Raw genomic sequence first — 25,117 nt, 5'->3', positions numbered from 1 at the left:
AATTGTGTTTAAGTAACTAAATATGATTAAGTAAATGCCAAAAATTGTTGCATTATTTATTTCCGTGTATAGTGGTGTAAATGGATGTAAGTGAACAGAAGAGATAAACACACAGACAATGAAGATAACTTTAGATGCTCTGCATTTCTCCTAAAAATGAACGAACTCTGGATCAGATGATACTGAAAGCTGTAACGTTTCTTGCGAGGAACAGGTCCTGCAGGGTAGGATTTAACACCAGGCTGGAATTTCTGCAAGGTGAGTTGTTTGTTGGCTTTCAGTCAGCGCAGGAGTGCGCCTTGCCTTGCCTTGCCCCTCCCATCCCTCCGCTCCAACTCTCTCCAATAAAGCTCTTTTTGTCCAGGGGAGTCGGCACTTGAGCGCATTCCTTGACGTGGAGGCTGGTATACCTCTCTCTCTCTGACCGTTTGATGAGCTCTTTGCTTTGGTTAAAAATCACCCATAGAGAGGAAAGAAAATACTTTTAAACCTTTAGATTTGTTTTTGGATCTTGATCCGGAAAACTACCCTGTTTGGAGTTAAATTGATCACTTTGGATACGGACACATGCGCAACGGCGCTCATACAACTTCAGCTCGGCAAAGTTACGGGTAAGAACATCCGGCAACTAATAACACAACATAGATAGATAATATTGTCAAGCCTTTAAATATATTGGGAATAGACCAGTAGACGCGTAATTTAGGAGTCTGTAAAATAGTATATTTAACAAACAAACCGAGATTAAATATAAAAGCTCATTAGAGTTTTGTGCACTTTAATGCAAACGCATCTAAGCGTGTCATGTTATTGTCATTTTTGGATCCCATGCAGGTAAAATAAGTGAGTAAACAAGCATTATTGTGATGATAAAAGCGCCGCGTTTAGCGCACGTGCGTAAAGTCACAAATTCAGCAAATACATGGGCGCGCGCCTCATCTTACAGGGATGATACGTTTGTAGGGGATCCGGTTGCGTCTAATGCCTGAGGTCAATAAAGAGTGAGAGAAGAAAAAGCGTGATGTTGGTGCCCGGTGCGCTGAGGCAGCCGTAATGAGGCGGGCTGGCGTTGGACCACAGGACGCCGCGCAGCACGCAGGGACAGAGCCTAGAGTCTGGACCGCACCGAGCCCTGCTCACCGCAGAGGACAGCTGTTTTTGGAGCATGCAGCAGAGAGCGTCCCACTGACAGGGGAAGTTCAACAGCACAAAATGCATGATTTACATGCAGGGTCAAAAGTGTTGGGAGCTGTGGAGCTATTAGTGGCAGAGGCGAGCAAAGGCTATATGAGACCCTAACTCTGCAGGACCCCTTTTATACAGGGTTTATACAGGAATGAATAACTTAAATTTAATGCTTTTTAATGCTCTTAGAAATAATTTTAATGCCACCAACAGGTATCCATTGACAGGCTGCAACCAGGTCTTGAATTCCTCATTTTCCAGCCACTTTTGTTGAAATTTGCTTTTTTCCCCCTATTCTCTAGCTTTTTCTCCAATTCAAGCTTCTTTTCTGAACATACAGCTTTGTGATCAAACGGAAGCAGTTCCATGCAAATATATTGTGATATAATATGTCTGAAGAAATTGTTTTTATAAACTTTTTTTTTAATAAAGCATTTTGAATGCCACAAGAAACACATTTAATGCCAATTAAGGCCTTAATTTAAACAATAATAATGACTTTAAATGATTTTTAATGACCCGCGGAAACCCTATATGCTTCTTGCTGATCTTCTTTTGGATTCTACTGTTAACCTGCAAGCCAACAATAAACAAAACTACCTAAACAACATATTAGGTTATTCATTAAGGATGAAGTGCCCATAGGCTGGGTTTATTTTGTGGTTTTAAGTGTAATTTCATTTCTAGAAAGCCTTTATTATATGGAAACCTCTATGATCCCACTTTGCTCTGTAAGTCAATAATGAACTACACAACTTTAAATGTTAGGTAATAGCGTTATTAAAATAAATATGAAAATATTTTTCATATTTTTAATGCTGCAGTTAATCTGACTGTAGCCAGAATGTAAACATGAATCTGCAACAAGCTGTTTGTACGACAACTAGAAACTAAAATCATTAACATGAAAACCAGATGTTTAGCCAGGAGCTAAAATAAAAGATTTTTATAAGGATTTAATGAGGACTGATTCAGAGATGTAACCACATTTCTGTCATTTATCTATCAACATATTGTTACTTTGATTTTATAATAAATAAACTGGCTTAAACAAAAGGAGCAGGTTGAATAAAAATCAACTTCTACGTTTTGTTTGAACCCCAAGTAGCCACAAAGTTTGATTCAAAGAATAGCATTGATTCAATTTCCCTCTCTTAAGGGTATTATTAGACTATTGCATAATAATAGACACTATTCAAAGCACGTGTTGCAAGAAATTAAACCTTTCAGACAAGTTTTAGTTACAAGGGATGCATTATGCCAATTTGCAAGATTAAAGATGTCCCATCAACTGCTGCTACCAGTAATGCTATGATTCGATTATGTAATAACTTCATAACCCCCAAGTATGCACAACTTGCTGCCAAACAGTATGATGCATTTGACTTTTAGCTGAAAGCAGGCAAGAAAAAAGGTAAACAGAAATAAGACAACATGTCAGCATCCTATGGCAAGCGTGCGGCAGAGCTACGAGCGAAGGGGTCAAATTCCTGAAAGATTAAATCTCTGGGTGACCTTCTCCGGGTTTAAAGAAACATCCAATAAAGCGGCGTGACTCGACATGTTTGAAGAAATCTCTGTTACGGAAAGTAAAGATACATGTAACAGTGTTTCCTGCTCCTTTTCTGTATAATGTTGCCAGTATAAAGATGCACTGATCAAACCTGGCTTGCTGGAAGCATGACATCCAAAAGAACAACAGGGAAGGCTGATTTCTTCATCTTAGGGAGAACAAACCTCTTCTTTTTTTACATTGAGACACAGAGAACCGCCTCCATTCTGCTAGGGGCAAACAAACCCCAGCATAACTACTCCAATAACCCCCTATTAACTCATCACCGGTGCTCTGCTTGTTTCATTGCCCAGTACTACATCGCAGGCCATCATTATGTTGTAAAATAAGCTCCTCTGTCATTGACAGTATGTAATGGTTGCAATCTGTTAATATATTAAGCTACCAGTCATAGCAGAGCAGCCACAGGAGGCCAATTACCCCCCACCCCCCTCACTAATGTGTGGAAATTTGAGGCTGCAGATGGTGACACAATGGTAAAGGAGAGCACTGCTGGGCACTTTCTGATGCTGTAAATAACACAGATGTGTGCCTGAACAGTTATATGAAGTCAGTATTCTCAGACTGTTGCGTTTGCTGACACTCAGATCAATCAGTGGAAAGACATGGAGATCTCAGAGGGAGAGAAAAATAACAGATAACAGCTACTTCTGTATCCATTTAGCAAGGAATTCAACATTTAGATGCTCCTTTGTCAAAATATTAACACCACATTTGTGTGTTGGTGCGAGCATGAAGGAGAGGGCATGCTTTGTGCACAACGAACGTGTTATTTTAGCCGTATCTGTGTGTGGCCGCTAAGCAGGAGGAGGAGGACAGGGTTTCTGTCATAAACTTAGAGTCAAACAATTAAGCACAGACCCGCCTTTCATGCAGTATGTTACAGGGATGTTGAAACCACACCACCAGCGCTCGGTCCAGTTGGCAACACTGTGCCAGTGGGAGCTTTAATCTTCTTTTTTTTTTCTTTTTTTAACAAATCAAGGCTGGCATTTCTTTATCTGTGGCAAAGAGCTTTGGAGGGAAAGAGCGCTGATGTCTAAATTTGCTGTGGACCACAATCATAGCGTTTCATTTGTTGCTTTTAAATGTGAACTAAAAGCAGGGTTCCTGTGCAGGCTGGAAAAGTTTACAATTTTCCATTTCTGGGAAAATAGGGAAGAAAAAAGCTTCCAGGATCGATCCGATCAATCCATCAGTTTCCTAACTAATAAAATATTCTGCCACCAAGTTTAAAAGATGTATTTTTATACAGATAAAAGTGGTCTGAGAACTATAAGTTATGAATGCTATGTTTCACAAGATAAATATGTATCTGTTGCCTTTCTCCTCTCTCCAAATGTCCAGACGTTTCAGGGCTCAGTTTTACCCCCAATTAGAGTGAGTGCCCAAAGCCTTCGACCCTCAATATCAGAGGGATTAGAGGGTTAAAAGTCAGGTGCTGAGGCGAGGGGGCCTGGGGAAAGGAGAAGAGCAGGGTGCATTCTCTGAAAGCCCAGAGAGGGAAGTCAAAAGGGTGGAAACATGGAAAAAAAAAAGTCTCAATTAGCAAGAAGGAAACTCTAGAAGAACAAATCCTTGTTATGTCAAAACCTGAAATATAATTGTTCATCTCCTTTCAGAGGTGCCACAGCAGGAGGGGTGTTGTCACAGTCAAACTTCAACTTATAAGAGGCATCTTTAGCAAAACCCCCAAGCTTCAAAGGCCTCAGCCTTTAACATCAATGCTGAACCAGCGGTATGTGGAGGCAAACCCTAGCCCGTACGCCTGCCAAGCTAAATTGAAGAAGAGCTCGCCGATGCAGCCAAATGATGCGTTCAGAAGAACCACTTCAAAACCCTCGCATAAATATACACACGCATGAAGGGATCAAAGCGTTTCAGAGTGGCCCGGTTTGAGCCCAAAACCCCCAAATAACGGCTGCCCTCCACATATACTGTCCTACACTGCCAAACACGAGCATGTTGAAGCAACCTTATAACAAGTTTGTAAAATCCAACCTGTATTGAAGCTCCTATCTACATTGTGAATCTTCAGAACTAAGCTGGAAAATCTATAAAAATGCCCCCCCTATACGAGTAAACAAATTCCTGAGGACTGAGGGAAAAACGAGGAGCAGGATAAGGATGTTCATAAAGAAAGACACCACAAATTGCTGCATTTCAGTTGGTTTGTTACATAAAAAAAGGGAAAAAATGACTCTTAATCTAAGGTTGTAATTACTTCTGGCCTGTGCTGTAATTAGGAGATGAGCCATGAACTAGATGTAACTGGGCAAAAAGAAAGCAAGGACACACAAACACACAGCTACAGTGCCCAGTGCAGTAACTGGCATCACTGGGAGAGATGTGTAAAACCTCTGAAATAAATGCATCATTTAACACATTTTTACCCAAGAAATGAATTTATTAAATCAGAGGAATATGAAAGAAAACAAAGTTAAGACAAAATGTTTTAAACAAAACAAAACCAGGAGATGAGCAGTTTTAGCAATTAGGTCTTTTTTTTTATCAATATCCTGCTAAAAAAATACCCCAAAAACCTCAGCTTTGGTGAGGTTTGCTAACAAATTTCACAGGATCCTTAGGAGAGAGATAGGCCCATAGCATCATTGAACCACCGCTGTTCTTTAAAGGGGTTTGTAATTACATATCAATCTGTTTTACAGCAAAACCTGCTGATCTTTTCTGCAGTCTCTTCTGACTAAATTCCAGGTAGATATTAGAAAACCTCACATCCATGTTTGTTTCTGATTGGCATGCAGTTGCATCATATGGTTCCAAAAAAGATCCAGTGACCCTAACAGGACTTCTGTTAACTGCAGAAAAGATTGGAAAGCAATCATTTCCCTGTATAGCAACTAAAAAAACATGACTAGAAGAAAACAGAAGCCAGCTTTCTTTCTTAGTTGGTGTCTAAGACCTTTAAAAATCACAGAAGATGGACTCATTCTAACCCACCTCCATAGGAGTTTATCTAACGCACAGGCCAACACGTTCTCACGGACAGAGCTGCTTTCCTTCCCCCAAGCGGCCGACCTTTTTGTTCTCTGCCTCACTTTTTTCGTAACATCTATTTCAGTCACATCCAGGGTGACACAGATAGCACTGCTATGTGGTGCCACCCTCAGAGTTAGAGCGCTGGATGCAGGCAGAAAGCGGGAATCTGTGCCTGTATCTGAACGGCAGCATAGACCGGACAGAGTCCCTGTCACTTAACGCTGCAGTCGGCAAGAAAGCGCCACAAGTTGCAACTTGTGCCTGGTGGGAAGTCGAGTGGAAAGAAGCCTCACAACTTCAAACGTCTTAAGCAAAACAAACAACTGTGTTTATGATTAGTTGATCTTGATCCTGGGCTGCTTCGGCTGCATGCAGCTATCAGTGAAAACAGTGTTACAGCTGTTTCAGAGGCCTGATCAGAAAGAAGGACTGCACCTTTTCTGGCCTTGAGTTCCACTTTGAAAGCTAAATATTTACCTTTCAGTCAAGGAATTGTGTGAGAGGCAGTCACCTCAAAGATCTAACAACGGCAGGGTCAGTGCACACGGCTCTTCTGATTTAGCAGCTACTCGTACAAATTATTTACTCACATAAGCGTGCATCGATGCCTTTACCGGTGAAGACATATGTATGCAAAAAGTATACATAAAAGCCTAAAAGTCTGTGTAGGGCTGTAAAACACTACTGTTCTAGGATAAAGATGTAAAGCAGAGTGTATCAAAGCAAACGTGTCACGGAACAGGTCAGTTTCACATGTAAACACAATGAAGGAAGTCATGCAAGTTGATATGCTCAGTGTTTAAAGATTGAATTCAAGTTTGTAGCTTTTTAATAAAAAAAAAAGTAACTCAGCGTGTCATTGCACTTGATGTTTATAATGACCATCACAAATACAGTAAAATCACTATAAACATCACCTATCTGGCTGCACTCTATTGGAAGAGTAGAGGAACATTTTTAAAGGCAAGTTAACATACCTGAAAAAAAAAAGAAAATAGATGTAAATCACAGTGAAATTGGCAGTTAAAACTTGTTTTGCTACTTTGCTAAAAAAAAAAAACTCAACAGGGCACACTGTATGAGGGCATGGAGTTTGAGTAACACGTACAGATAATGGGTTGAGGAAGCTAAGACAAGGAGCTGACAGAGTGGAGAGGCGGGCGGTCGGCCTGCATTCTTGCCACTCTCCCCGCGCTCCGTCATTCTGTTGTGTTGCTACACAGCCGGCTGGCCGGCTTAGCATGCTCCTGCACACAGCTGGAATCTAACCAATTAACAGACAAAAAACAAAAACTTCCTGTTACACTTCTAGGGTATCCACAGTGCATGGCAGATTAGCTGGGTTCCAGCTAAATAGAGCAGGTTAAACACGCTAAAGGTGATTTGATTAACATATCCTATTGTTTTCCAGGTGGAAAAAATTAATCAACTGAAGAAAAAAAGGAGGGGAGCAGAGATAGAGGAGGAAGCATCGTGACTGGGTAAGTCAGTCTGGCAGCTTTACTATAAAAGTGTCCATTTAAATAAGAGGGAGCCAGCTGCTGTAATGCAAATACAGGCTTAAGAACAGAAACACTATGTTATTACAAAAAACAAAAAAAGAAGAAGCTTAGTAACATTTCGGACGCAGTAATATTAATAGGGTGCTTTGAATATTTCAATCCCAACAAGACGCTGTCGGTGGTCTTTGGTGTGTTAACTTTAACACCCTGCTTCCTCCAGAGGCCTTTCACTCTGAGGCTGTTAACAAAGACTGGCAGGAGAACAAGAGCAGCTCTCTTACCAAGCACACAGTTTTTCAGTGACTCAAGGGAGCCGTGTAGGAAACTTCTGGCCTTTTGTTTCTTTCACGACTTTTATCAATCGTTGCAGACAAAGCTTCATTACCTCTAAACACTGACAATATATCCATTCCTGCTTCTAGTTTCACTATTTCATACTCATGTATTTAAGCCATTAAATTGTGTTTATCTTTAGTTGTTGATAAAGTTATGAATATAAATTTATACACCAACATGATGGATAAAGACCCTGATAAGGATCAGTTTAATGTTTAATATAGCCACTATTTATTAGGTACACAGTGACTAATAGTCATTAAGAAACGCCCCAAAGTCAGATGACCTAATTTCTTACCAATAAAATCCAGTACCTATGACCAAACTATAATGGTATGAAATAATGTGGTCTGATGAAACTAATAAAAAGTTTGGAGCATGATTTATCTCATCAACAGCAAAGTTTAGTTTGTGCGTGTGGTTAAAACACCTTTAAAGGTATAGTGGAAGATTTTCGTGATTTTTTTTTAAAAGACCTGCTTTTTTCACTTAAAAAAATAGCACATTCACAACCCTGTACCCGCTCCTGAGAGGGAACACCTATTAAACGAGAGCATGCAGGAGCCCATTTCTCCTCATGCATGCTCTGTTTTAAAAGTTGCTGTTCTTATAACTCTTACAAGCTTACTGTGTCTAAACTTCCGCCCCAACCCATAAATCCCTCAATCATTATATAGAGCGGGAACTATACAGTGGACTTCATAGTGAACTCAGTTAACTGATCGTTCAGACAGATCACTGCTTTTTGCTCACCGTTGGTCACGTAACTCCTCCTCAACCATGCGGTGCCTGGATCTGCCTCTTCTGAGGCCTTTCTTTTTCTTCTAATAGTTTGTAGACACTTTTTTTTTCTTATGACCCTCTGCCATTTTGAAATAACCACAGTGAGAAAGGTGAGCTTCAATGACTGTCTGAAACCGTAGCTCACCAAATATATACGCCTGAAAGTGCGCAGAAAAAGATAGCTAACGGGACGAGCATGTAGGACGGCCTAACATAAACCTATCACCAGAATGATTGGCAATTAGGAGGGCCACTTATTTAGATGATCCACCCGGAAAAAAAAGATCGTCCGCTATACCTTTAAGCTTTACCTAAAAACATTACTGGTGAATGAATTAATTCAGAAGTGATTACAGGGTTCAAGCATACTTTTAATTTAATCAACGTTAATGACGCATCCACCTGGGAGTTGGTAGTTGAAGTGTGTTTTTCAATCTCATTGGACGGTCCCAGTAATTGGATGTCGGTACCAGACTAACGCTCTGTTCACCATACAAACCTTTTCCTGACCTTTCACCCTCCGCCCTGCCTCGGTACTGTTCCCACCGCCAATGAGCTGTGACAGGGACTGTGTGGGCTTGTAAAGACAAATCCACATGACCACAGTCTCCCTCAGCCTCTGGATGCACATCACTGCTCTTGCTTATTGCCTCTTTAGCTCCTCATCGTCCCCCACCTCCTCCTGTGTAATACCTGTCACTCGCAGGAAAAAAAGGAAGAGGACGGAGGAGCGACATATTGATTTCTTGCTTTAAACCCTCAAATTCCACATACTTATTCTTCATCTTGCTGTAAATTATTTCCAAATAGCAAATGCCTCGGTTTCAACACTCAGCCATATTCTGCCTTTGTTGGTTTATCATCAAAAGCGAGCAGTGAATTACAGCACGTGTCGACAACCCCGCACATCTTTTACTCATCTTTTACCAGATGCACGCCTGTATTTCTGCATGCATCTGCAGCAATTTCACAACATGAGAGAGTATGGCAGAGTTACAGTTTGTTTTTTTTTAATCAAAGCCGTCCCACTCCGGGAGAACTAGGGTCTAATTAATGAGTTAATGAAGTTACTATCTTAACCTGGAGGCAAACATTTAAGAGCAAATAAGGGTGTTCCAAGATACCACAACCCTTTGACATCAGAGAACAGAGCCTGATCACACGTGTGTGAGCAAACACTTCAGAGTACATGCTGCTTTGTGTTTTTAACTCAGGAATCTGCTTCGATAACCTAAAGAGATGCATAAAGAGATGTGTTGATTTAGAGCAAACAAACTGCTCCTTCTGTCGACAAAAGCTACTATGTGATTCCCAACAAAGCAATCCTTTGTATAATCTGTTAGAAAGTTCAATAAATATGTCATATGTACTTGGGGGACAGATCTGGGTCATGAACCACACAAAGTGTCCCTGTGTTTTGTACTTTCCTTCTGCCTTTAATTGAAGATATTCATTATTCGTCTACCTAAAATACAGTGATAGATTATTTGAAAATGCTGTCTTTATGCATTAAAATTAGTGTTAGTACCTTTTCTTCTTTGTGCTTGATTAGTAAAATAAGTTCAGAGCTGCTGAGGATCCCATCTGCAGGCGAATATGATTATAAACCATCTCTTAAATTGTTAGGTGTTATTTGGATTTACTATCGGGGAGGAGCATTTTTTGATTCATAAACAAATTCGAAAGGTTTGGCTTCGAATCTGACCCACAGTGTCCCTTAAAATACGGAAAAGATGTTTGTCTGGGTATTGAGTGGGAAGGAAACTCTGTACCGCCTGACTGCTGCCTTTTCAAGCCAACCTCCCCCAGTGCAGGAGCAGCACCAAGGCAGGCAACAGTTTCACAATAGATTCCTTTGTGACACTGTAATCAGCAGCAATGATCTCTAGTTCACATTTATCCTGTGTGTATTGCACATGTCTAGTTTATTTTCTCCTTTCTTAAAGGGGGACAGGATAACAAAAATCTAGAACAGTGGATATTTTGAGCCGGAAAACCATCCTGGAGTAGGTAAAACACCTACCAGTAGTTTAACTAAGCATATTTAATGTTTTTGTCATTGGCAATTTAAAGGCGTTAGAACACCAGCTGACAAATCCAAATCCCTAAAGGTCTTAACTTAAATATCATCTATTTTCAAAGATTGTTTGTAAAAACTTGAGAAGTTGCTCCAAATCTGAAAAACTAAAAATCTTGCTTAAATATCCACAAAAATGTCTGTTTATTTAATTTTCTTGCATCATGCTGAGCAGCATATTTATTTGGGATTTTTTTGGACAAACTAAGACAAAGTGGAGAAATTGTAAAAGGTTAAAAAAATTATGAATGTTTTTGAAATAAAAGGCTCACAGAGCACGGCTGTATGATAGCTCTACCAGCTCTGGACCTCTTGACTAAAACTCTTCTTATAAAAACAACTTTTTAGTCAAATTGTATTCTATTAACTGAAATATTCAAGTGCTTTCTCAAATGATCAATTGGATTTAGGTCTGGGCTTTGAGCTATTCTAATTTTAGTCTCATCTGTCCAGACTAGAGTACCTTATTCATCATGATTGGAGAGTCTCCAGAATGGGAAAAAAAATGACTTTATATGTATTTCTTTTTACAAAAATGTCTTTTGTGAGCTGTTCAGAGGTTTGAGTGTAGTTTGAAAAGCCTACACTTCCGCACAGTTCGGCACAACGTTCCTCCTGACTCGTCTGCCATTTTCATGGATCTTCACAAAGATTCTTTAATAATGTTCTCCAACATTAGAGAGCAATTTCAGAGAACATTTATGAAGAGGTTATATTAAAAACCGAAGTGGCTTTATTTAAGGGTGTCAGGATAGAGGAGGATGAATGTAAACACGTCCCCCACTTTCCAGATTTAAATTTTCTTTAGACATTTTTTGAAGTATGTATCCCTTCTATTCGCAATTGTGTCTTTTATTGATGTTTGTGGGTAAAGCAATGTTTTGCTCCAAACAGATGCAAGCTTGCAGGTTCTCCCCATGTCTGAAAAGGCTGATATACATTCTCTGAACTGCTCAAATTTACCGATAACCATCAAACTAGCCTTGGGCTCTCAAGAAGCTAATGGACACTTTGAACCCCTGCAGGGTAGATGTGGCAGGTGGAGGAAACCTGGCTTCATCGGATTCCAGTCATAGTCTCATCATGAACAAACCCGATACCAAGAAGTTTTAAAGAGAGGTTACGAGGTGAGGATTTTGAAAAGCACAAACTCAGATATTTATGTGCTTCTGAAGAAGATTAACTCAATTTGTATTTCTTTGAAACCGAAAGACAAAAACAAAACACATTTTTAATAACTGAAGAATATGACTCAGACATGTGGACAGACAGGGAAAGATGCAAACAGACAATTCTCCTCAGTGAGTTAGTGTGACATTGTTTGTTTAAGAATAATAGCCTGGCTGCCAGTCGTTCGCTCTCTCTAAACCGGCACGCAGTAGGCCAGTCTGAGTCACACCTCCTTGGACTGCCTACTGAACCCTTATATGCTGATTTTACAACAGAGGGGGGGCACACTATCAAGCTACTCAAAGGAAAGTAACCAAATCCTCATTTCTTAAATAGAAATGTATAGATTACTGTCGGTCTGCGATTTACCAAAGAATGTGCATTGAGGAATTCATACAGAAACTCAGTAATATGTAAACACCCAGATTTAGAAGTATGCATGGCGTGCAACGTCAGGTAGATAAGCATCATAATGGCCAGGAGTCAAACGAGCATTCTGGCTATAACACAGATGGAATGAATGTCACTCAGGAAGGCAGACTGTCGGCATGAGAATGTAACTGTAGGCTTGTGGCGGACTGAACAAACTGGTCCATCCAGCTTCTTCAGACTTTAAAAAAACAAACAAAAAACACAAAGAATGTCCTTCTTAAGTAAAGTTCTTTCTAATGTGACGTGAAGCTAAAATCGATCCGACCTGGCTGCTGGCGGCCCTGCTTGCGTCATATGTCTGTACCAGTGTGGCTGAGCCCTCTGGATAATGCGGACAAAAAGAACAATAAAGTTTGGATTGTGACCGGAGGCATGGATAATAACAGAATGGAAATGAAAGGACAAGGCCAATGCCTGGAAAGGGTCCAGCTTCGTCACAACCAGCCTTTGCATAAACTGTTTCCTAGTGATGTGAAGCCTTTGGCCTGAGCGGCCTGCGACCTCTGCAGTGTTGTGGTTCTGTTGTTGTGTCTGACAGCCAAGGATGAGTAAGAGACGAGAGGCACAAGACAAACAAAAGGCTGCGGGTGTAAAACACCACTTTGAGAAAACGGATCAAAGGACAGGTTGTCAGTGGAACGCTGCAACCCTGTGTTCTCTGTGTAACTTGAGCACCTTGAGGTAAAGGTCCTCTGCAGATGTGCACATCCCTAAACCAAAAGAAACGACAGAGAGCTACTGTTTTTAGAGGGTCAGAGGGCAGCAGACGTCGACGAAAGACTTGTATCATGGTTGGAATGAAACAAGTGGTCAGTATGTCTAGCCTCTGCTACAGTGTGTGTTTATTTAAAAGCAAGAATCACAACTAGCATCTACTAAAGCATCTGTCATATCCGTTAGCAATGAAACAAAAGGAAATTATGCACATTTCCTTTTGGAACTCAAACAAGCTGACCTCTGCGCTCTGAGGCTCAGAGGAGGCAGACACAACCCACATGTGCTCTCTTGGAGACGAGACTCTGCCACCAACTCCTCTGGGTTCCTCCCCTGTCTCTCTGGCCCAGGTCTTATAATTTAGTCAGACACACTCCGGAGGGTTTTGGGTTTCATGTCTACCCTGAAGGAGCAGAGAAAAAGCACCTGTTGAGATTGGACTCAGGTGGATGATTGAAATTGGAGCTGGGTGTGTCGCTTTCCAATAGAGGATGTTAACTGCATGCCGTGGCCCAAAGTTACAACAGAAGACGCTGAATAGAGGGAAGAAGTGGAAACACTAATCTGGGCCTAACCTCTGACCCTTAGGAGGTGCTCGTCTCTCTTGCTTGTGGGCCTTGTTGTCCTTTGAACTGATGCTATCTGGCTTTTGAATGACTTTCCTCTTTCAGGTCTTTTTTTTTATTTTAATTACTCACTGGTATGAAAAATATCAAACTTGGAGGTAGCATCAGCTCTTGCATATTACAGCAAAAACACATATTTCTTGTTAGTTTTACCCTGAACCTACCCTCACATTAACCCCTGCACTTGTATATTATGCTTTCAAGTCCTCCAGCTGTATGTTCTAATGGTATTGCTTCACACTGTTCTTAAAACAGGCCCAAGTCATAAATCTAAAGATGAAACAGGCTTTCCTTTAAACTAATAGCAAGCTTTTCTAACACAAATGGATATTGAAAAGAAAATCAATATAGGGAAAAGAAGCAATAAGAGATCAAAAGGACTTTGCAAAAGTATTAATACCTTTAACTTTTAAATATTATGTTACAACCCCCAAAATATCATTGTTCCTTTTTGGTCTAGTTGGATAATGCTTCAAGAGGATAACTCTTTATGGAAGTATCTTAAGCAAAAGTGCAAAAATAAGTGTGTAGACCTGTCTAAGCGCCTTTTGGTGCTAACCATATGAGCAACCCTATAAAATCACCCTAATGTACACAGGATATGCTGCAACTCAGGCCCCTTTCTTGTGGTTAGACTGAAATCTTCTGGAAGCAGTGTTTGTGCTGCACTGGGAAGTCGATAGTCCCAGTGTGAGGACATATATGTGGAGACCTCTTTTTGCTTTTTGGATGACTGCAGTCTGGTTGTCTTTATAAGCATAAAAATAGCAGCCAACAGCTGTCATATGAAAGCTAATACCGTAAATTCTCTAATATTGGCCTGTATTCCAATAGCGGCCGAGACTCTAACATTGGCCGGTCTCGCTGTCAGAGGAGGTAAATAATGGCCGGTCTCTAATACAGGCCGGGGCTATAAACGTTTTTTCTGGGCATACCTCAACATTATACTTGTGGTAGTAAGTAACATACAAGTACCACAGCCCTGCGCTGCTGGACGACAGGCCCTGACTGCTGCCCGTCTGCGCGAGGAAGAGAACAGACACGCAGCAGAACAGGAGGAGCGCGAGTGATGAGGAGATTAAAGGGAGAGATGAAGAGGAGGAGAAAAATTGAGGAGGAGAATTAAACAGAATTGGAGGATTTTTTTTTTTTTTTTTACTTCAAACCAAGCGAGACATGATAACTGTACTTTTTCAATAAATGAACCTAGTGTTCTATAGGTTCAAATAGACACAAAATCTCATTTTTATTCATTCCACTGGTAGTCTGTTTTGCTCAAATAGCAATAGAGGCCTGTCTCTAATTCTGGCCTCTATCCAATAAAGGCCTGGACCGCGATGCACTTGAGTGAAATAAAGGCCCGGGCCTATATTAGAGAATTTACGGTATTCTTTTTTAGTTTTAGTTATTATGACCATCTTTTCTTTTGGAAGGGTAAAGTAATCTGACAGTCTAACAGGTACAACTAGAAATAAAGGACTACATAAGAGACACATCAGTCCATGCCAGAAAATATTACATCCCCATGCAGCATCACTCTTACAGTAACATGACATTATTTCATGTATATCTATGCTGCATGTGTCTGTTCTCTCTTTTCCCTCATGTTGCTTCTTAAGTGATCTCTTTCATACTCAGATATTCTCGCTTCACCTTTTCAGTTCTTCGTCGACCCTTTTGTCATGTTGATGGATTCCTCGGCTTGATTGTGGATAACTGAATCCAGCTGGTGGCTAAGGCGTTGCTGGTGGTGGAAGGGGATTAGGACGCTGTAGATCATGCAGCTAATGCACATACCATAAGCTGTTTTTTCCCCTCAGAAGATAAGGTCACTGAAATAAAAAGCCTCCTCAATGGAAGTATCTCTTCTGCTGTGGGCAGTCTTATCCAGAACTGTCAGCCTGCATCAGTCGCTCGTTTCTTTACTGGTCCAACTTGTCCACACATTGTCGTTAGCCTTCAGCCCTGAAGACAGGGACTCTTGACCCCACGGGCTGCAGGGATTTAATTGCTGAAGCCCACTTCAGCATTCTGAAGTTGGACCTTATTCAGGTTGGGATCCTGCTGACAGAAACCTTCTCTTATCTCTTCTGGGTAATAAAAGCTCTATGGGAGAGGGATTATTCCTTATGCCTCTTCATATTGCTTCTCTCTTTCTGAAGTGCTGAACATGTTTGTCACTTTGTGTGCCACAAATATGTTTACATGCACCCTCCTATTGAGTTTTTGGCTTATTCTCTGGCTCTTCTTTGCTTCTTGTGTTCATCAGCCAAAAATGTTTATACTTTTATAGCCAAACAATGTCAGATTCATGCACAGATTTTAAAAGATCTGCTATGAATCCAACCCTTTGTTTATAAATCCCAAAAAGCTTTCTTCAAATCTTTGAAAGCCAACGACAGAGCCAAGATCACTTTTTCTAACTCCGTCGCTGCCTGCCTCAGGAATGTTTCAAGTGCACAGGGGAGAGAAAAGGAAATTACCAAGGAGGAGGACGGCAAATCAGGAGGGGGGCATTCCTCCACAACGTCCAGGATTACAACTTGTTTCTCTACTATCTCTCGCTGCTCCTCCACTCACAGCAATCACTCACCGTAGCAGTGATGCCCCAGCTGCAGTTTATCTTAGCCAGGGATCTGTGCGAGCCTGTTGCAGCCAAGGAGAAAAGACAACAGCAGAATCTAACCTTTCAAGTTCGTTTTATCTGAGATGGGGCTGAATCCCTCAGCCACAGTTTCTCCTCCACTGGGTTTTATCAGATGGGCCTAGCCCAGTTTTAGAGTGAGACGTGCTCAAATAACACTCTATACCCCCGAATAGAAGTTACTATAGAAGTACTGCAATAGATTTTTCCAAGAAGAACATATACAGTTTTATTTTAATAATACTCCTGCTTTTCCAAAGCTGCATGCTATTGCTTTGTGTTCAGACTCTAAACACTGTAATTGTTATCGTTTCAGATCTTTACACTTTATCTTTTACATATTCAATTGGCCTTTCAGTGTTTCAGAACCATGCGGCATCATGGAGGCTTCTAAACTCAGTCTGTCCGACATGCAAGACTTTGACTCGGTTTTTGTGTGGTTAAAAAATATGTCGTTCCAAAAACGAGCAAATAAAATTCTGCTACTTTGGATTCATCCCCAGCTACTTGCTTTGCAACCAGACTCTTAAAGAACTTCACACGAATCCCTGCAGGCCTCTTAGTGTGAATTACGGGTTAACTACAACCCTTCCCCTTTGCTGCTTATGTATTTGTGGCCAGCAGGAAGTTATTGCTACTAAATGCTGTCAATACATTTTCAGTGAGGTTTTCCATAAACAAATCTAAGTCTAACTGAGTTTTCTGTACTGGAAGTTTTCAGATCGGGCTAGGCTTTTCCTCCTGATTGCAGGAGATGACCCTGAAACGAAGGAGCTGCTTTGTTTAATCCAGCCTCGAGGTTTCAACACGTGAATTTCACTGACATGGTTCATCTGAGCAACAGATAGCTGACAGTTGACAGTCAGCATGATAGAAACGTCCAATCCTTTAAAGAAATCTTTTAGAATAAAAGTGTACTGACTTCTCGTTGAGGTCCCTTAACTCAAAGGCCTGTAAATTAAATCTCTCGCAGGATTGACTTTTATATTGCAGTTACAGGGAAGCTGACTAGAGTTGATCGATTAGGCTGAAAACAGAATTTATAAAAGAAAACATTTTAGAGACTCAGTTCTGGAACAGAGGTTTATCCTTCAGTCTAACCTTGGATGGAATAGTGTTATTCAAAGCATGTTAAAATACAAGTAAGGTCCAGTCATATCTAAGACCAAAATTAAATATAAAGACTTCTTAAAAAAAGATGATCACCAAGGCTGTACGTCCAATCTGACTTAGGTCATTTTGCACAGATTATCCAAGTACTGAGATATCTGACACTGACAGAGAGAGATACTCTAAACGACTTGCAGCTATTACTTAAGAAAATATTGGTTTCAAAAAGTCCTAAATCGATGGATTGGAGACATATAAATGACACACTATTCAGATTTTTTATTCAAAACAAATAAATAGTTAGTCTAACCTATAACTACATCATTTACAACTATTTGCTATTTGGTTTTGGTCCAGCATATAAAATTCAAATAAAATACTTTGGTTTTATTGATGCAACAGGGAGCTACTTGCAACCTTTATTTCTAATCCATTATTTAAAAGCTCTTTTTTATTTACATTAGATAAATAGATAAAAATACAAACTACATTACATGAATTCACTTAAAAAAAATTGTAGAAAGAATATTGAGAATAATCCTGCATCTATTAACTGGCTGATCCTACTTGTATCTCATGAAATATTTACATGTAATGGTTTCCAAAGTAAAACAGATTTACATATGGAAATGTTAGTGAAAACGGTGGCCACATAAATAGAGGGATGAATCAACATTTCCTTTAGATTTTCAAATGAAATGTGTTGGACCTTTCGTGACCAGTGTGCAAACACAATGTTTTGATTGTGCTTCTGCGTCAAATTGTTGATTCCAGAAAACTAAGTATTTATGCAGAGACCAACAACTGTGCCGTTTAAAGCTTATACAGACTACATGCAGCATTTAAGTTGGCAGATGTAATAAATGTAACTCCAGCAGAATACAAAGTCTTTATTAGGGAAAAGATAAAGTAAGAAATATACAGTAACGTGGGCCAATCGAGCAAAAGGACATTAAAACGATCAGGGTGTTTGTCACATACATGTTTCTTCCCCTATGCTTGTCTCACTTGATAGCACTGGATGATTAACAGCTACATAGACTCTGGTCTGAAACTGGTTTGTACTTTATCTCCCCCTCATTCCTCTCTCCCTCTCCTTTCCATCATCCTTTGAAGTAGTGTGCTGACACTCCACTTCAGCGTTTGTTTTAAAAAGCTTGGGCTCAGGTGAAATGGCTCCAAACAGGGGAACATATTTCCTTTTAAAAATCTGTCAGCCCTCATCAGTATATTTCATACCTTTTACCGTAGTAGAGCCACTTGTTAAGCAAATACCAAAGGCTGTCATTCTGGATAACACAGAAAATATGTGCCTTTTATCTTACTCAGTTTATCTTACATCTATGGTTTGGGAAGGCAGTTCCAGACTATCAGTTTCTCTCTGAGTTTTGAAGGCTACAAATAAATCCTTCATGTAAGCTTTGCTACATGCAGCTTGGCATAAAGAAGGGAATAACTCAGCAGTAGATTTATAAGTTAAGATAAAACCAGAGTGAACACAATTGTTGTCTGTTGTTTAATTCAAATTCTGCTAAGAATGATTTATTAATCCTGAAGTGAAAATAGATGTCGATAGTATGCAGGTTTCTATGGCCATCTATGGCTTTCTGATGGCAGGAAGGATCATCTGTAGCGGTCTGTCCTACAGCAGTTCTCAGTAAGCCTCCAGCTAAAACCACTCTGTTATATTATTACCGTTGTTATTATTCAGATAGGTTTTTTAAGTTTCCCAGGCTCTTAATGTTCAGAAAAAGATACCAAGTGTACAGATGCACTGGTATGAAAATCTGGGCCGATATTTATCTTAGATATTAATTTTGCTGTTATGGCCAATAGTTATGTTGTCATTTATCATATGTTTCCTTACCCTTTGGACACCATTAAGCTGACCACGATGCTGACATTGCTTATCTATTCAGTTAAACTCCCATAAATCTGACATCACAATCAAAATCAGTGTCATATGACCAAACAGATACTGCATGACTGATCCTAACCCTCCTTAAAAAAAAAAAAAAATCCTTTTATAAAATTATGTCTTTATTTTAGGTGAGTTAAAATGTATACCTTTTATTTTGTCCAGTGAACATAGACAAGAGGCTTTTTTATATATATATAAAAAAAAAAAATGTATGTGCTTAATCAGGGTCCCTCAAGGTTTGTTCTCTGGCTACTTTATTTTTATGTCTTTTTTTTCTTCTTGTAGCTGAAAATGGAGCTCTTCAATATCTTTTTTAATATATGAGCTGAAAGCACACCACTTAATATTCCTGCATCAACACATGGCCACTAAGACAATGTGTCCATGATATTAATTAATGTAAAATAAAAATTGTCTTCAACTTAATAAAATGAAAGGTGATACATTTGCACTCAGACTTAAAAAAAAAGTAAAAGGTTAAAGATTTTAGCATTTATTTCCATTAATGGGATTTTAAAATGTATTTATTCTGCCAATACAATTTATTATGTATTTTTCGTTCCAAGTTGTCCCTTAATATGAATTTGCATATGAACTGTGCTAGTCAAAAAAAACCTGCTTTAATGAATTGCAAAGTTATGTTAAGAATATTCTTTGTGTCTTTTTGGCATCTTTTTTCTAAAAGCCACATTGGTAACCGTGTTTTTTTTTTCTTTTTTTTTTTTTTTTCAGGTTAAGCATTGGGCGAGACAGGTTTTGCACCATGAAGATCTTTCTCAGTCCACTGATGTCCTTTCTTCTCCTCCTCATGCTTCCTCATGGCATCTTTACCAGCGACTGTCCAGAAGACTGCTTGTGCCACAGTCCAATGAGCATTTTATGTTCCCAAAGACGCTCATCTACCATTCCTCGTGAAGTACACTTTTCAACCAAAAGCCTCTATCTGTTTGCAAATGGGATTGAAGACATTAAAGCCAAGGATTTTGATGGACTGGTTAACTTAGAAATGTTGGACCTCAGTCAAAACAAACTGACCAGTCTTCCTGAAAGGGTGTTTGAGCCACTGATCTCTTTAAAGAATCTGGATTTGTCATCTAACCAGATCACCTACATCTCAGAGGAATGTTTCCAAGGAATGCCACAGCTGGAGCGCCTTTATTTGTATGGTAATCACATCGAAAAAATCCACCCCTCTGCTTTCAATGGCTTGAAACATCTCCTGGAACTGAAATTGCAGGGTAATATGTTGACAACCTTGCCCCTTCTCTCATTACCCAGTCTGCTGCTGCTGGACCTCCGCTTTAATGTCTTACCCTCTTTAAATCCCTCTGAGCTTCAGACCCCGAACCTGGAGTCACTCAGGCTGGGTGGTGTTGGGCTCACCAGTCTAAATAAGGAGCTTATAGTTCGTCTAAAGAATCTTCATGAATTAGACATTTCAGGAAACAAGCTTGATTCTTTCCCTTCTGCCCTAAAGGAAACACCAGGACTGCTTCACCTAAACCTAGCTGGCAACCCAATGGGCCCTCTGAAGATTGAGGATCTGCAAAACCTCAGTGAACTAATGGAGCTGGACATAAGCAGTCTCAGTATACAAGGACTTCCTGAGGAGTTTTCTAAGCTCTTCCCCCACTTAACAAAACTTACAATAGCAGAAAATCCCTTCAACTGCCTTTGTAACTTAGCATGGTTCCCAAGGTGGCTTAAGGCTCAGAGCATCACCCTGGAAAGAACAGAAGAGACACGTTGCCATTTTCCACCCATCAATGCCGGAAAGGTCTTAGAAAATCTGGAAAACAGAGATTTTGGCTGTCCAACGACAACCGCAATGACGACTACTACTGTCAAGACTACTACTACCACCCTGCCTGTTCCTGTTACCACCTTACCAACTACTACTAGATCTATTCAAGTCCCCAGGGCCAGTGATAATCCTCCTAATAAAGGTGGCAACATTCCTCTGCCTCCTGTTCTGCCATCTCCAAGCAGCAGCAGCAGTACTGATCTAGATGAAGAGGAGCAATTCTGTCCCCAGTATGCCTGTTTAAATGGGGGTACTTGTCATTGGAATCAGCATGGTCAGGGAGTGTGTATATGTCCAGATGGCACATCTGGGCTTTTTTGTGAAATCCTCAATCCCTTTCCACCTTTGTCCCGTGAAGCTGATCCATCAAAGGAAACCCTTACTGCAAACACGGCAGACATCAGTTCACTTAAAGCAACGGCAACATCAATTCTGCTAGATCTCCACCGCTATGTTGAATTGCGGCCTCACATCCGTGGAATCCGCCTGACCTACAGAAACCTCTCTGGGCCGGACCGCAGGCCAATGCAGCTTAACCTTCCAGTGACCTTCCCAGAGTACAGACTCCGAGGTTTGAATCCCAATTCCACTTACAGTGTATGCGTCAGTCCTTTAGGTGCAGCCATGGATACAGACAGTGTCTGCACTGAAGCTCATACAGAACCTTCTGGCCCTGTGGCAAGAGTCGGGAACCCAAAGTTTACCACAATGCTAATGCCTTCAATTGCCATTTTGGCGCTGCTGGTTCTCATAGCAGTAGCAGTGGGAGTGGTTTGCTTTCTTCGAAGAAAGAGAGCCAAGACCCACCTGGATCTTGACTGTGAGCCTTCCCAGCTGGAGCCGGATGGAGTTAAGGCAGGTTTGGATAACGGGGCGTTGTTTCACAAACAGCCACAACTTATGATCCCCGAACCTGTTGTCCAAACGGGTAGTCTGGAGTATGAGGTGTTATTACTACAAGATCATCATTCGTCAAATAACAATATGTCCATGCACAAGCCTTCTTACTTCTGACAGAAGCTCTTGATCAATCAGATCTGTGAGAGGATTTTTATTTCCTCAGCTGTGTCCTGCCAAGAACATGAACAGTAGTGACTACTGCTTGATAGTCGAGGACACAGAATTAGGCAACTAATCACCAAAAGAGAAGCTGGACTCACTATCAACTTTACTTCTCTATGGTTGTCAAAGAAGACTAAAACATTGAGACACTATATTCTAAATGCTGCAATGTATGACATCCAACATGCTGTGATGCTGGGACTGTTGTTTTTGGCAAAGATTTCGGTTAGGGACACTTTATAAGCTCATGCACTCCCTTAGGTGCACTGCCTGTGCACTAATATGAGCTGGTGCTCCCTTACCTTATCACCAAAGGCCAAGTGAACGGTCTCAGTGGTTGGTTTTGAGGCACGGTGAAAAACTCATCAATGACCTACTTACTGGAAGGGATCAGTGTATGCTGTGAATGACCTTTTAACTCACCAAATGAAGTTTTACTGAGAAAATAGCTGATACATGTATTGCTTTATTTGGTTCAATTGTTTTGTATTTGTTTTTTTAAAAATACCTATATTTTTCATTACTGTTAAATGTTTAAACCCTTTGATAACACCTCCCACACCTCCAAACTCACTTCTTGTGACTAACAGACAAAACATCAGATTAAAATCTTTGAAGATTAACGCTCATTTGGTACCAGTAAAGTCAGTCATAGGGTTTTACAGCCAGAATATCAGACAGTCTAAGTAGATGGGAGTCTGGAATGAATCAGGATTAATTCCCTCCTAGGGGAAAAGGGAAACAGGATTACAACAATGTATTGGAGAGCTAGACTGAAGCCCTTATCATTCAGTGTTCAATGAACTGTTTAAAAATGGTTTTTGAAATGTATTTTGCTAAAAATAAAAATATAGATCTCCAGTGACTTTATTTATTGTTTAGAACACATTTTAAGTACAACCCAGCCATTTGTTTAACATAGTTACAATACATAAAGTTCCTGGTCTGATGTTAAAATTAGCCAAGTTTCCATGTAGCGTCTTTAATTTGGGTAAAATAAAATCCTTGATGGTATGGCATGAATTGTTACTATTAAGCAGAAGAGAGAGACACTGTTTTTGCATGCTAGCATCAAACCAGACTATGCAAAATTCAGATGCACGACCTTGTGGTGTGCATATGAATTGTGCATAGTCTGGTTTGATGCTATGGCATGAATTGTTACTATTAGGCAGAAGAGACAGGTTTTGCATGCTAGCATCAAAACAGACTATGCAAAATTCAGATGCACAACCTTGTGGTGTGCATGCTGTTTGAAAAACAAAATAAGATTTGCAGAGATCCACTGGAGGATCATCAAAAGACATACATGGAGACAAGATCCATATCTGTGAATCTTACACAAAGAATGACACTATTGTTTGTGTGAGTGTCTGTGATAAAGCAACTGCATGTTCTGTCTTGTGCAAACATAAACTGTAGACATCAAGTTTCTATCATGTACTTCCTTAAGTTACCTACCTACACGCATTGGTGTACCCAGAGTCCAAACCACTATCTGCAGGCAAACAGACCAAAGACTCATCCCTTAATGCCTTAAAGGTTAACATTTTTATTTTTCAGCGCATCATTTTCCTTACAGGTCCCACACAAATCTAAATTCCTTTAAAATAAGAGACGCAACTGGAATTTCTGTCTATAAAACAAAAAACATTGAGAATAACCCAAATTATTTTCAATGTGTTGATTTTTCCCTGTTTATTTAGGGGACTTTTTATTGTTTATTGCTTTTGTATTGTGTGAATTTATTTGTATAAATGGAAAAAAATGATATTTACATTAAAATGGAAACAAAGTGAAATTTTGTTTTTTGTCTTGTTGTACAGAGCTCTTGAAACAGTGGTTCTAATTAGGAGAGAGGGAAGGTGGGAGTGCTGGAAATGTGTTTGTCATTAACTTCCCTTATGCCATCACTTAGAGCGAGAGGAAGCAATAACAGGAGGGAGAGTGTGAGGAGAGAAGGGAAGAAAACTGAAAATGCAGGTATAAAGTAGCAGACACATCAACAAACACATGATTTCAATGTGTGAGGTTTTGAAAACTGACGATAAAAGCTGAGTGAAATTTCTATAAATTGATGTCTAAAGCTGATTACTTAAACTAATAAATCTACCTCTGAACATGGCATTTCTACTGCAACATTTCACCCTGGCGAAAAAGTTGAGCTCATTCTCAACTTGAGCAGCCAGCCAACTCCAAATACTCTGGATGTGCCTTAACTTGCCTCAACAATCACTCAAAGTGAATGCAAGAAAACAACCTATCACTGTGCCTGCCATCACTCTAAATAGCTTTATTTTCTTGAACTAGGGTAACTAAGAGGACAGGAAAAAAAGCTGAACAACAACTGAAGCAGAAACTATTTTGGCCTTAGAGAACAGAATACGAGACAGAAGTTACAAAATTCATTAATTCTACTGAGATGCCACGTTAATGTTAAATACAGGGAAGCAGGAATGGCAATGAGCTCACTGCAAAAAAATGTATACCTTGAGGGTTTCTTCCCACCTTTGCCTCATTACAGTAACAAAATTGTACATTTGGGGATTTAACATGAGAGTAACACAAATATAGAAGACTGCCTATATGCAATACAGTAAACAAAGTTTGAACCTAAACAAGAGGACCTTCTTTACAATTATGCACAACTATTTAATAATAATAACAATAAATTAACTTTATTGATCTCACATTGGGGAAATTTACCTCTGCATTTAACCCATCCCCTTGGGGAGCAGTGGCTGCCATCGTGGGGCGTCCAGGGAGCAGTATGGGGTTAAAGGTCTTGCTCAGGGACTGCAGTCTGTAGGAGTGGGGCTCCAACTCAGAACCTCAGGATTCCAAGCTCTATGCCCTAACCACTAGGCCGCCACTCCCCTCCCCTATGTTTTCAAATCAGATCTATGATACTGATGAGACTAAATGTAAAAAAGTTGGACATTTTTTGGAGAGGTGATATACTTCACCAATAATATGTACTTATACAACAATTACACATCTTCTACCACACCTCTGTGCTAAAACATAACATCGAAGGTATCGAATTTTCATATCAATTGCTCTACCTCTCTCTGACAGGGCACAATTTTGCAAAGCAAATATATAAACAAGAACTGTAAACACAGGGGGCCTGGACTTATGCCTAAGCTGGAGGCAAAATGGAAGTAAGAGAATATAA

General features: G+C 40.0%; 2 protein-coding genes across 3 annotated transcripts in view; one reads left to right on the top strand and one right to left on the bottom strand.

Annotated features, from left to right (window-relative positions):
• Positions 1 to 25,117, bottom strand: part of LOC119773190 (mitochondrial import inner membrane translocase subunit TIM16-like) — a 146,436-nt gene that overhangs the window by 39,968 nt on the left and 81,351 nt on the right. The window lies entirely within an intron of this gene.
• On the top strand, positions 342 to 23,681 carry vasnb (vasorin b). Its single transcript, XM_038270072.1, has 3 exons — positions 342 to 611; positions 7,170 to 7,239; positions 19,806 to 23,681. The coding sequence occupies exon 3, from the start codon at positions 19,837 to 19,839 to the stop codon at positions 21,889 to 21,891; it is 2,055 nt and encodes a 684-aa protein (XP_038126000.1). The 5' UTR covers positions 342 to 611; positions 7,170 to 7,239; positions 19,806 to 19,836; the 3' UTR covers positions 21,892 to 23,681.

Source organism: Cyprinodon tularosa, unplaced genomic scaffold, assembly GCF_016077235.1.
Source record: "Cyprinodon tularosa strain WSP-4 unplaced genomic scaffold, ASM1607723v1 ctg75, whole genome shotgun sequence".
NCBI lineage: Eukaryota > Metazoa > Chordata > Actinopteri > Cyprinodontiformes > Cyprinodontidae > Cyprinodon > Cyprinodon tularosa.
Note: the sequence above shows the minus strand (reverse complement) of the source record. Positions and strands in the feature narration are given on the sequence as shown.